Raw genomic sequence first — 14,482 nt, forward strand, 5'->3', positions numbered from 1 at the left:
TCTAATGGCGTTGAACCGGGGGCGATTGGGCCAACTGGACCGGGCGATTAGACCATTGAACCAAGCAACCGGGCCGTTGTATCGGTCGGCACAGATGCTGGGCCAATTTGAAAATGCGCCGTCCCATGCTTTAGGGGCGTTGAGATGCATTGGGCTTGCATTGCATAGGCCCACGACTCGACAAAGCAACTGACTCGCGGACCGCATTGGCCCCAAACTATGCAGGGGCACGTTGGCCTAGCCTGTCGCCAACGAGGCACTGGCTAATGCCATTCTCTCGTCTAGTCTAGTGTTGACACAGCGCCTCGTTGGCACTAGAAGCACCAAATGGGGCACGCCTACCACTTGATCACGTGAGCTTGATGCGTGACGTTGCCAGTGCCTAGGTGAGTGTCACGAAGAGCCAAGACGGGGATTATCCTTATTATTTTTGAAAAAAATTAATATGTATGTATTCTTGTATGTTTATTTTTCAAATATGGCCAAATGTAAATTGAGCATAACTCTTCCGCCCAACATTTGATTAACCCGATTCTTACACCTGTGTAAATCTCATAATACATGTGAAGACGTTAGGCATTTATGAAATGTAAAGAACTAAGGTACAAGGGTTCAATTGCATGGGGAGACTGGTCAGCCCTCTCACAACTCTCTTTCGGCGTCACATTTGTCAATTAACTCATTTTAATGCCAATTATTAAATAATTTCCTAAGTCGAATGTAATTTTGTCTTTTCCAAAGACATAATCAGGAAAAATTTCATGGTCACTCTATGCCCTAGCATGACTTCGTGTGCCGTTTGCGTTTGTGTTTGGAAATATGATTAATGGTGAGCAAAAAATGCACGAGTCCCAATTTTGTAAGTGTACCTATGCAATCGACTGAATGCAATGCTCTTTAATGATGCATGCTTAAGATGCGGCTATTTTCGTCCTTTCAACCATATAAATAAGGGATTTTGAAGGCTGTAAATATTTTTAGAAAGACTAATTATAGTTTTGAAAATATATTTGAAAAATCATCATATGGAGGGATTGAATCGGACATAATAAAGGCCAAAAGAAAAACATAAAATTTATTATATTTTTAATAGTTATAAAACATATCCTTGTTCATCAAAGGACTAATTTTAGCATTACAATGACTTATTTATTGATTTCATTAAATTCTCCTTGCTGAACAATAAACTTGAGAGAATGCAAACCGAAAGAGAGATGTGGGGAGCTTCTTTTTTTACTTTTTTCTATCTTACCCAAATTCTCCTTTCTTTCTCAAACTCTTACCCCGTATCTTACACCTGTGATTAAAGTAACCAACATCTTAAGACTCAACCGTCCGATTTAGGCAAATTGGGCATCGTTAGAAAGGTCTTGATGAGCACAACTCAATTGTACCCTCCAATCGAACTCATAGCAATAAAATGTCTTCTTTGTCAACTTTGGTCAAACCTTAGATAAAAAATTAGGCGTTTTACAGACTTAATATCTTGGAGTTCTGAGAAACAACAAACCGTAGCTACAGATGTTCTTACAAAAGGGTTTTCCTCGCTCAACGTGGCTTCCCCTATTGAGGGCGTAATTTTGACAAATGATCCGCATTCAAGTAATAAACTTTTCACTTAGTGATTTGATCATATGACAGATTCCATTTCCCATTGAATTTAAATATTTTGAAATAGATAAAGAGAAAGTATATGAAGATTTTAGATCTTATTCAGTTTAAACTTGAAAAAAGAATAAATTGAAAAAAGAATAAAAAAGTTCGACTGCTCAACCTATCATTGGTCGATATTTAAAATTTGTTTATATTGAGTTTTTTTTTTCTTTTTTGTAAAGTTTGTTTATATTGAGTTAAAAGGTGAGAAACTGGATTTTGAGCTAATTACAAAATTCTGTGTAAGTTCTTCAATGTTGAGCTTTCCTTTTCTTTTCTTTTTTTTTTTTCTTTTTTTTTGGCAAGCGTGTTTGTCAATCAAACTAGGATATGTATTCACGAGCAGGACAATTGAATTCAAATGAAGATATTGGTCGGCCGGATGAGCTCAAACAAATTAACATATGTCCAATTGTGCTATTTGTTTCGAGATCAAGCCACTAAGTCACTTAAATTTGTTAATTTGAAAAAACAAAGATAGCACAATGGATTTGAAATCAAGCCGGCCCTCCAATTGTGTTAAAAAAAGAATCTCTTGCTGTTCAAATCCAAGATCACGTTATTAAGGCCACTTGAACTGTCTCTTCATTACTAAAGAGAAGAATCATAGGAATAATTATTTCATTTGGAAATAAGAGCTTGCACCCATTGCATTATCTCTTGTAAGTCTCACTCTTAACTTAAGATTATTTCTTACTTTGTTTTCTTATTTTTCTTTTGTTTCAATTTTTCTAGGGATAAAACTCCCCATGATATTCTCAAATAACAATTAGGTTAAGATTATAGCTTGCCTTCTTATTTTCTTTTTTGGTTGTTTACCTTTTCTTTCTTCATTTGAAACAAAATTGGCACATCTTTTTAAAAATATTATTTGGTAGATAGCCAACTAATTATTTGACCAATAAAAGCTAATAGTGTTAATAAGTTGTAAATGGTTCTCTTTTTTCTTTTCTTTTTTGGTACTAGGAAACTATCATTAAAAAGAAAAGAAAAACCTAAGCACAAGTGAGAGTGAAAAGAACTATTTACCAGTTTTAGTACACTTTCATCTAATTATAACTTCAATATGTCTCATTACATTGTAATCCATGTATTTTAACAACTTAACTTTCATTTTATTTTGTGAATCTAACAATCAAATTTTTAATTGTTTATTATGTGATGCATTAAAAATTTTGAGTGACCCTATATGTTCCTCTATTTATAGTAACATACTTCATCAGGACACAAAATCAAAATAGATCCGGTCTTTCTTCTCTAAGGTGGAGTAGAAATATTATGCCGATCACACTAATTAGCTTCCCTGATGTAATCAAGAAGAATATATTTGTCTCTCTTTGACCTTTTTATAGAGACAACATAACTCTAAGTAGGAAGATACATGCTACTGTAAAGATCCTCTCATGTGAGAAAATTACCTAGTAAAGTTTTAAATGAACCTATTGACATGATTAATTGCTATTCTCCATTCTCATTTTCATCATCAATAGATACATTTAAGTGACAAAAACAATATTGTCTTCTGTAGTGATTGCACTACAAAAACAAGGCAGTGAAAAACAAGTCAATTATTTATAATGCATACATCAATCACAATAGCGAAGTCGAAAAACTCACAATCGTGAGGATAATCTAGAGAAATAAGGTAAACAATTTTCAAATAGAAGTAACATTCTTTTACTCCAGTATATGATTAGTCCTCGTTCAAATAACAATAATGGAGAAAATAAATGAAATATTGAATGTAATGGACATGGAAGAAGCAGCTAGGGTGAAAGAAAAAAGTTACTTAAAAGTGATGTGGGTAATTTTATCTTTTAGTAAAATTGAAACCAAAGAAAAGAAAAAGAAAATGGTAATTTTAAATTAAGAGCAGAATCTGTAGGGATAATGTAGTCAATTCAACGTGACAAATAGTCTCAAGAGCTAATAAGGGGGTGGAAATGATCACTTGTTTCATCCAAAATAACTATATTCAATGGATAGATAAATTATAGTCAATGAAGAAATTCATTTAATTTATTATGAATTCATGGGCTCTAATTTTTGTGGTTAATAATATACTTTTGAAAAGGTTGAGTTTAAACTTGAATAAAACAGATGAATATATCTTTGAATAAATTTTAAATTGTATAGTATATTTTTCTAAATATAAAAATAGTGAATTTAAGGAAATCCTATTATTTAAAAAGTTACACCACATATAACAATACACTATCTATAATTTGAAACTCTTTCGTCATTTGAACAAGTCTCTCTTATAAAAGAGCAAATATCAGTAATATAGAATTTTACATTTAGGATTCACATACTGCGTATTTCTTTTCATCCATATCACTTAATTAAAGAAACCACTTATTTTAATAATATTATCATTAATTATTTTTATTGTAGATTATTTTTTTTACGTGAATAGGTTCACATGATTTTAATAGCTTACAATCAAATTAGTCATAGAAAAAGTTAGCATAGAAAAAAAAATACAACATTCAAGCCAACTCTAAGTATATATGTTACTGATATTGTTGCTAATTAAAGCATAACTAATTCCACATGAGTTATTTGCTTTAGTGCAATGAAAAGTTACACTGAATAAATAATTAAACTTAGTTTGAGAAACAAATATTTTTTTAAATAAATTATTGTTAATTTATAATGTGCTTTATTTTATTTTCATTATAAGAAGATTAAACGGATGACAATAATATAACAAAAATGTTGATGATTATCTAATGAATGTAATAAGATATTTAAAAAAAAAAAAAAAACCAAATTGCGATTTAGTCAAAGCATAGATTATATATATGTATGTATATATATGTCTATATTATAGGGACACGTTTTCTCCACTTCCTCTTTAGCTTATACACACCCTAAAATATTGTTTTGACTATATCATCTTTTATGGTCCCTCTTTTTTAGTACATTATACCACATTAATTAATCTCAAATGCGGGATCCATTTTGTCTCCTTTTCACATTGTTCTTCTTTCTTTTTCTTCTTTATCTCTATGTTCTCTTTGTGGCTTGGACAACCGGCAGTTCCTAGGCATGAAGTGTAGAAATAGAATGCACGAACTGATAAAGGAGGAGCTGGTGATAGTTAACAAGAAGAAAGTTTGGCTCCGACGGAGTGGAGGGCGACAATGGAGAGGAACTTTCACAAGATGGACAAGGATGTGAATGCAAGCGATTAGAGCATGGTGGCGATGCATGAGAGGTGCAGGTGCGAGCTCCACCAGCCGAAGTGCGACATTGTCGGGTCGACAGCCGTCATCCTCATCGTCACCCCCAACAAGAACTTTGTTGCTAACTACGGTGACTCCGGTCTCACCGAAAAATTCCTGTCTTTTGTTTCACTCTTGCACTGTGTACTTAATTATGTTAACCAGTAAAACTCATCCTCGATACGGCAGGATGGAGGAGGCAGGGATGGAGTGGCTGAGCTCGAGCCAAACTTTAGCGAAGATGGTTTAAGATGCTGCAATTGCTTCAACGGCAACAACAGATAACGACAAGTCCAATGACAAAATAGACATCTTCAATAGCTCTGCTGAGTCATTGATCAACGGATTGTCAAGCGATACCTTGATGCTCTCAAGGTGAAAATGTTGCTTCTCTCAGGCTAGGATTACTCCATTTACAAATCCAAACAGGGCAAATCCTCTCTTTCTCTCTAGTTCATCAAGTTCATCATCATCGATTGGATTTTCATCCTCGAAATCATTGAGGCACACAGTGGGGTCAAGTGACACTTCCCCAATCTTATACTTCACAGCGAAGTAGAAGATGGTCGGGAAAGTCTCAACAATGGCAGGTTTGAGATCACTAGGGGCGGCAAGGTGATGGAGCAAGCAAACAGCCCGGCCGATGGAGCCTTGAGGATTAAAGGCACGATGGAGGACATAGGTGCAGCAAGTAGAGAGGAAGAAGCGGATGATGGACCAGCAAAGGGAGAGAATAGAGGGATACGAAAGGAAAAGAAAGAAGAACAGAGTAATAAAAAAGGGACACAAAATGGGCCCCACATTTGACTTTAATAATCGTTTGTGGGTCCAATGCGCTAAAAGATGGGACCCACAAAGATGATATCGTCAAAATACTATTTCAAGGGAGTTGATAAGCTAAAGAGAGAGTAGAAAAAGCGTGTTTCTACTTTTATATATTCTTTAATTTGGGAACAATTTCCATTTTATTTATTTTATGTGCTAAGGAAACTTAACATTATATCATCTTTTTCTGCCACATACTAATGTAAACCTTCATTAAATTTGATATTCTTTTACAAAATTATAGAATGCGACAACTATGCAAGTCTCATCTTTTTCTCATACATCATATCTTACTACGAAATTAACAATTCAAAAATATAGGCATTTCAGTGCAAAGCACGAGTTAAGTAACTACTTAATGCAATGGGCCCTCCACTTTAAAATACAGTGAGATCCTTCAATTTAGATTGTGCATAGTATCCAAGCATCTCAATTTTTAAATCATATGGATCTTATGCGGTAGGGCCTACTAATATCAAGGGTTCATATATATTGAACTACATGCATCCTGATGCACCTATTTATCTAAAAAAACTTTCTGTATGCACAAGTGTGTGCACATCCAAATATTTACTTCAATTAATCGACCGAAGAGTAGACATGTTGTTATCCTTTCCTATTTTTGTTCATGAAAATCCACTATGCTTAATTACCTTTTAGAAAACAAAATCTAAGCTCATTTTGACATAACATTTACCTTACATAAATTACGGCGAAATATCTCCGATTTTGACGATGTTACTTCGATACCTCATGTATTTTCAAAAGATACTCTTACAGTATCTATAATACGATGGAACAAAACGTTCCACAATGAAAAGGTAACAGATGTGTCTGTGGCACATTTTCATCTTTATCCAGCTAAATTGCCTCTAATTAATGATGCGGAAGCCACGTAGATGTAATATAACCAATGGGAGAGAGAGAGAGAGAGAGAGAGAGAGAGAGAGAGAGAGATTTTAATTTGGGTCATATATAATAAACCATTCAAGGACGATACTGGAAAATACAATCACGAGAACAGAAAGTTGAATTTTCAAAGATACATGGCCAAACACAAGTTTAAACAAACGGATTGACGGACTTTGCTCTCAAACAAAATTATCTCACAAGCTTCCCACGAATTCTTCCCTAAAATTTTGACTGAATTTGGCTAACAACAGTTTTATCAACTTTGAATGCCTTGGCAAGAATGTCTACAGAAATATCAGGCATCGACCCAAACACGACATTAGCGATTGTAATGACACCAGGGTTTTCACTACCAAGAGCTGCAATGGCAACTGCATTCCCATAACCAGTATTTCTCTGGTAATGGATAAGGCCTTGAGGGAAGACAAACACATCACCCTTTTGCAAGATCTTGGAAATGAGGCGGTTGTCGGGGTTGGAAGTGATGAACCCCACTTCGAGGGTTCCTTCCAAGGCTAGCAAAATCTCGCTGGCTCGTGGGTGAGTGTGGGGTGGGTTGATTCCCCATGGTGCGATGTCGATGCGCGCCATGGAGATTCCAAGAGTGTTGAGCCCTGGGAGCTGGGCCACGGTCACCGGGGTGACCTTGGAGCCAACAGGGTTTGACTTGTTGCCTGGAAGATGGAGCCCACTGAAGGAGAAGTCATTTGCCTGAACTGTTTCGGGGTCCTTGCATGCTTGGCCATTCACGAGAACTGTATTGTGAGCAATAAAAATTGAATCAGTGAAGCACTAGATGGACTAAAGTCATCTCTAGTAGTAGTTTGCACACTATTTTGCCAGGAAACGTTTTGTCCTAGGAATTATATCAAAGCATGCTATCAGGCTTTATCTAGTCAAATGAAAGCCGCTCTCAGATTACATGACGGACTCCTTCTACAAAATAAATACGCAGAAGCCAAAGTTCTACTGGGAAAAAAAGAAGCACTATCAAAACTCTTCCCACAGTCACGAGCATGCATTGATTACCTGAACTGCCAGCTTCAGCGACACAGAAATCCTGGAGAGAGCTATTATCAGCAGCCGCAAAAGCAAACACCAGACCCAAGGAACAAATCAAAAGTACACTTTTCGCCATCTCCGAAAGCAAAATCCTCCGCAAAATGAAGAGATCGAGTTTAACTTTCAATGGGGACGTCTCTCTCTCTCTCTCTCTCTCTCTCTCTCCCGTGAGCAATCAAGATGGCTTTTGTTTGTTGTTGTGGATGAAATGGTACGAGGAGGTCGCCAGTATTTATATGCGTGCAAGAGCAGAAGAGGACAAAGGTTCAGATAAATGTAAGAAGGCCACTTTCCAAAGAAAGAGTCTCCTCTTGGTTTTTTGCCGTCCCTTCCGTGTGTTGCCAAATGCAAAATGGAGGCAATTTTCTCTTGCAGAATAGAGATTATAATGTGTGGATTTATTGAGAGAGAAGGCGATTTCACGCGCAAGAAGAATTAATCAACGAAGTTGTTCCTTGACCAAGTACACGGCATTTAGCCAAAAATAAGTTCTCTTTTTTATTTTGCCATTCGGCTTTCGTTCCGTTAACACATATAAGAAAACGCAAGCTTGATTAACGTGCTGCAAGAATTTTAATTCTTACTTTGTGCCGATATAGGAAAATGACGCCTGATAATAATAATAATTATTATTATTATTATTTTTTTTTTTTTTATCTTTTCTTGGTAGCTAATGCATTATGGGTATGAGAATGGAGAGGCTTTAATGGAACGATTGTTCTATTCATAATAGCCGTATTTTGGCTTGTTGTTGCACCACATATATATATACATTGAGAACGAGATGCTTTTGTTTGCGTTTAGAATTTACGGAGAACGAGATACTTTTGTTTGCGTTTAGAATTTACGGTATTGTATTTATCTTAACTATTGATTTATTGCGTGAATACAACTCCAGCAATGTGCTTTGGTTTTCATCGATTGAGTGATTATGAAAAGGCATAGTTCTATGATGTTTAAGTTCAAAGACTATCACATAGTTTCTTCAGGCATGAATTTTAGGGCATTTTTCAACAATTTATAAATGTCATCGTACCTAACTGTCAAATGAGTAGTGACAGATCGAGTCAGATTTGGAATAAATAGAAAATTGGTTTGACCAAATTGACTTAATTAACCTATATTGATCCATTTTTATGCAGTACAATTTAAGTGACTCATACCCGATCCAATTTAGACCACATATACCTAACCCAAGTTGGGCTTCAACAGTTTTTTTTCTTAAACTGTTGCCTTTAAAGAATGGGTGGCTCCATTTGACTCCCTGAATCGGTGAGGAAGCTTGGGTGATTGAATAGGGTCATTGGCAAGGATTTTGCATGGCACATGAGTAACATGGGGACTTGGGTGAGTGTTGCGTAGACAAACAAGCACCCTCGTGTGGACCAATTCAAGAAAAGGATTTTGGATTGGGGCATGAAAATGGTGGTGAGGCGAAGAATGGTGGATCTTGCCTAGGTGACGGAGAATGCCTTCGCTTTTGTGAACCAGTTCGCTTTCAAAAGGTCAAGTTTAAATTGACATAGATTTTAGAATTGGCACTTGCTTTATATTTTGGAAATAAAAATTTATATGGCGGATTAAAATGACTGTATGTACATGGTAACAATTTTTATTCACACAAGATAAATGCCAAATTTGCTTTTTTAATGATTGAGCCAAAATGGTAAGAAATAAACACCTTCTTTCATGATGATCTAACTGAACTTTCAGTTTGCAAGTGAAATTGGCATTTGCTTCATATTTTGGAAAATAAAATTATTCAAGAAGAAAAACTAGAAATCTTGTCCTGTATGTCTCTATAGTTTGAGACAGATCTGCAAATAAGATTAATAAATTAAAAAGAAATTTATGAAAATGTTGACAAATAGAAAATTGAAATAGAAAAAGAAAAGAAAAAGGCATCATGGTCTTCTTGCTTCGTTTTCATTCAAAATCATTTGGCGGCATTCTTCCTTTCTTGAATGATATAACAATAGTTTCACTTCTTTTATTAAAGGATAAAAACAACCAAAAACCTCAAACTTTACCAATATGACATATTTATCCCAAACTTATTTTTCATGACACTAAAAATCCCAAACTTGTATCTGTGCGATACATTGACCCAAAAAATTTGGCGTTACAAAAAAAAAGTAAGTTTGCAGTAAATGTGTCACATAATTATAAGTTTTGGATTTTTTGTGTTATAGAAAAAAAGTTCAAGATAAATATGTCATACGTGGCAAATTTTGGGTTTTTTGTGTCACCAAGGTAAATGTGTTACAATTGGCAAAGAGTAAGGTTTTTGGTGGCTTTTTCCCTTTATTAAAATGTGTGAGAAAATGCGTATGTTTCAAATATAAATCAAATGGCCCTTAGGAATATGTTTGTTTAAGTGAAAGTATTTTTTTAGAATTTTTTTGGGACTTTTATCTATTTGATTCACCAAAAACTGACTCAACCAAAATTACTTTCCAATATATAGTAAAAACGCTTTCCAGATTTAGGAAACTGAAGGCCAGATCTCACTCCTCTCGATGCTCACACCTTCGAGTGGGGCAAGCATTGAAGCCATGGATGCCACGTCTCCGAATCATCCTCCAAAGTAGCGCCCGATTCCTTTTCGCCATCTCCTCCTGCCTTCGCTGCAAATGAGTCGCCTCATCGGTGCGATCCATCGAAAAAGTAAAGACTGGCGACATCAAAGTCACCTCCGAAGGTTGAGATGCCTCTTACTAAGGCCCTATTTGGTTTGGCATTTAGAAGGGGCTTTTGCCTCTAAAGGGGTTTGGGCAAAAGCGGGTGGTGTTTGGTTCAATATTTTGGGGACTTTGGGGAGATGCAATTGCATCTCCAAGGGGCTTCAAAAGGCTTTAGGGGAATGAAGGGTCCAAGGTGCATTTGAGATTAGCATTTTCGGAATGATGGGGCTTTGTTAATGAAAATATGTTAGTTGCCAATTTTACCCTCGTTTATTAACCAAAATCTATTTTTGCCCTTTTCTAAAGAAAACCCTAAAAGCCTCCCGTAGCCTCTCTCATGACTCCTCTCCTCTACACTCTCACGCCGCACTCTCATGACTCATCTCCTCTGCACTCTCACGCCTCCTCTCCTCTGCACTATCACGACTCCTCTCCTCTGCACTCTCACGCCGCACTCTCATGCCTCTCTTAGCGTCTCTCACCGTCTCCTTCACGAGCTGCTATCTAGTGTCCATCCAAGATCAACCATCCCAACCTCGAAGATCGCCTCCCGCCGTTCTGCTCTCGCGTTCGCATCGCGCTCGTAGCAGGGCAGTTGGGTAAGCTCGGAAGTTCGATTCCATCGCTCGTTCATCCGATTCGCGGTCACTACTGAAGATTATGCCGTCATCCCTCACCATCTCCTTCGCAAGCTGCTCTTCGGTGTTCATCCGAGATCAGCCATCCCAACCTCGAAGATCGCCTCCCGCCGTTCTGCTCTCGCACTCACCTCTCCAAGTAAGATTTCCTCGATGCCGCCGCCTTACGATGCCGCGGCCTCAGGTTGGCTTTGGTTCGCCCTTTGTGTTTTGGTTAATCGCTGACTGTCGAGTTTCGTTCGCTTTCACACTTATTACACTTATGTGTATAGTGATTGTTCATTGCCTTGACTTAATTTGGCTATCCTATTTTTCAATCGGTGTTTTTTGTGGGTGTATGGATGTTCGGCACGGATATTATCTAAATCTCCACACCGATGCCTTGTGCTCAATGTGCTAGTTCATGATAGACGCATGCGTTGGATGAATTCATATTCGTTCTGTGCTAAGTTTAGGACTACTTCCATTGTTGTTTTATTATTTTGAGTGGTTATTCTATTCCAGGTGAGGAAGAACGTGCTATTCTTTGTTTCAGGTTATGTTCTGACCTTAATGAATGATGCTACTAAATGTGCTTGTTTCAGGATTGTCCAGTAGATGTTACGGAGTGCCTCGCAAGCTGGACACGAAGGATTTATATGATTCCAATCTAAGGTGAACTACACTGACCCTTCTTTGTACAACTTTGTTAGAGTTACTATGGGTGCTACATTATGTTGTAAATGCTTGTCTTCTCAAAGATGAGATATGTTGTATTGTGTTCTAATGAGTTGAAAAGTTTTGCCTTTACTTGAATTATTGATAATATTTTGTGTGAATTCATTTGGAATCATGCTCAATCTGTTGAAGGTAGATCTTTTTATGAGCAAAACCTATAGCTTGCCCTTATAGCATGAAACTCCTATTTGTTGTGGGTATGAGATTTTTCGATTATCATTCTTATTTGATGTGTGATGGAATTGAGAGATTAGGAATTTGGTTTTCTGGGGTAAGTGTTTGGTATGGGTTTTCTGGAAATGGTAGATGGAAGGGTTTTATATTGGTGTGTATGAGTGGAAAATGAAATTAGGATAGATGAAGTTCACCTTCGCAGCTTAATGAATCACACCTTGACAACTCCCCTTTTGTGCTTGAAGCAGCGTTTCCTCATGGTTGGCAGGGGTTTGAGTTCTCTTCCTCACGTCACTCCTTCACGCTCACTGCCCTCAAGCTCTCCTGTCACACTCGCACTCGCGCTTGCTTCTGTCCAAGTCAGATTTTCTCAATTCACGATTGCCCATTGAACTGAATTGTCTTCCAGTCAGTTTAATTGCATTTTCAATGTACAAAATTCTGAGTTTGATGGGAGTTTGGTGGTTGATTGGTTATTTTGAGCCCATTTTGAATTCAAGTTCCTTTGCTTTTGCTAGACATATACATTTTCCTTCTAATCTCTCACTTTCGCTCTCCCGAGTTCCATTTCCTGCTTTTATGGCGGTGGTGACTTCATTCTTATCGTCTAAGTTTCAGAAATTTGGTTTCGAGGCTATGTTGTCTAATTCAATTTCTAATATTTGGGCTTGGTTAATATTTTTTCTGGTGTGAAGAGATGTGAAGTTGTTTCTTGATCTTATCTTCTACATCCAAAGGTTACTTTTTCCCTTTCTTTGGTGGATTCTTTGCCTCTATAGTGGGAAAACCACCACCTTGTGTCTTGTACAGCCCAAGATTGATATGTTGTTGGTTTTTTTTTTCTCGTTTTTGGGCCAATACCTAATAAAATATAACATTGATTTGTTCTTTACTAGTTCACATTGATTTGGCTTTAATTCAATTGCTGAATTTTTTTCTTTATTATATATCTCTCAAATCTGTTCATGCTCATATTGTTGAAAGATGGCGAGTTCAACAAAGGAAAAAGCATATTAGACCGCCGAAGACATGGAAACATTTTGTAAGTTGTTTGTTAAACAAATTGATAAGGATAATCGTCCGGCAACCAACAAGAGAGATGTATGGACTATCATAATTAATAAATTCAAGGAGTTGAGGGGCAACAAGTACGATAAAGTTAAAATGAAGAGTAAGTAGGATAATCTTAAGGAAGAATAGAAAAGATTGAGGACATTGGTTTATAGTGAAATGGGATTAGGATGTGATCCATGAAAGAAAACCATCGATGCGAGTGATGAATGGTGAGAGAGCAAAATCCAGGTGTTTATCATTTGTTCTTTTACTTTTCAATTAAGTTCTTATTTTCAATTATATACAACTTACTCAAACGCTTTTTATAATAGGCCAATCCTAAGGTTAAGGTTTTTAGGACGAAAGGCATACCTCCTGATCTTGAAGTGTTGCTAGATATAATGTTCAGAGATACGGTTGCTACTGAAGGAATCACTTGAAATCCTGCACAAGATTTATGTGTTGATAAGAATGTTGATGCCACACAACCCAATATTGATGATGCCATAGGATCTACTGATGATAATTTGGAATGTGATGTGGGTGAAAATATTGAAGAACCAATTCAAACTCAAGCTCGTAAAAGAGTAGCGCAGACTTCAACAAGGCAAACTCAAGGAAAGAAAGCCAAGAATTTGAGCCCGGCACAATTGCTTGGAAGCCAAATTAATAAGCTTTGTTCTACTGTTGAAAGTAGGAGTGCTGATGTTGTTGCCTCTCGAGCATATGAGGGATTCAGTCCTTACAAAGACCTCATATCTATATTGGTTGCCATACCGAAGATTGTACAAGATGAAAAACTGTACTTTCTTGCAATCAAACATTTTAAGGACAGGGTGGACAATAGGCAGGTTTTCATGAGCTTGAGTACCGATATCCTGAGGGTGAAGTATCTCAAGCTTGAGATGGAAGAACTTAATCATAACTAAGATGTTGTCATAGCTTCTTATTTGAATTCTTGAATATGCTACTTTATTTTTATATGCGAACTTTATTTAAATTATGTATGGACCTAATTTATATTAATTTTTTTAATGTGAGAATTGTTTCTAATTGGGGTTCACTTTATGTGGTTGACTTTGCATATATATGTTGATTGATACTATTGTTTTTCCTAATGGATTGTCAATATTATTCATTATTTTTCTTATTCTAACTCTATATTTTGTTACATTAGGCAATTATGGATGATTCTCAAGAAAAGTATAATCGTGAACAAGAGGAAGATGAATTCATGAATTTGCTTTTAATTACTAATGCTTCAATTGCTTATCAAGCAATGCACCTTAGCAAACAACCTTCTATGACCTCATCATATATAGGTCATGCATGGATGAGAGAGTTGATGGCTGAAGATACTAATCCAATAAGATGCTATAATATGTTTAGAATGCATAGGGATGTATTTAATAATTTAACACGTGACTTAGTAACACGCTATGGCCTTAAATGATCTAGAAATACTAACGTTGAAGAAATGGTTGGAATGTTTCTTTATATGTTGGGACATGGTATAGGTAACAAGGTAGCACAAGAA

At 36.4% G+C, this 14,482-nt stretch overlaps 1 protein-coding gene across 1 annotated transcript; it reads right to left on the reverse strand.

Annotated features, from left to right (window-relative positions):
- Window positions 1-6,836: 6,836 nt before the first annotated feature.
- LOC104441565 (putative germin-like protein 2-1) lies at window positions 6,837-7,755 on the reverse strand. The gene is made up of 2 exons (XM_010054711.2): window positions 7,647-7,755; window positions 6,837-7,372 (listed from the first exon to the last, which is right to left on the reverse strand). The coding sequence occupies exons 1-2, from the start codon at window positions 7,753-7,755 to the stop codon at window positions 6,837-6,839; spliced, it is 645 nt and encodes a 214-aa protein (XP_010053013.2).
- Window positions 7,756-14,482: the final 6,727 nt, after the last annotated feature.

This window comes from Eucalyptus grandis, chromosome 5 (genome assembly GCF_016545825.1).
Source record: "Eucalyptus grandis isolate ANBG69807.140 chromosome 5, ASM1654582v1, whole genome shotgun sequence".
Taxonomy (NCBI): Eukaryota; Viridiplantae; Streptophyta; class Magnoliopsida; order Myrtales; family Myrtaceae; genus Eucalyptus; species Eucalyptus grandis.

Excerpts from the sequence above, each read along its gene's own strand:
- LOC104441565 (XM_010054711.2), bottom strand. The coding sequence starts at position 7,755 with ATGGCGAAAAGTGTACTTTTGATTTGTTCCTTGGGTCTGGTGTTTGCT. Across the intron at positions 7,373-7,646 it reads CGCTGAAGCTGGCAGTTCAG|TTCTCGTGAATGGCCAAGCA; the intron begins GTAATCAATGCA and ends CTCACAATACAG.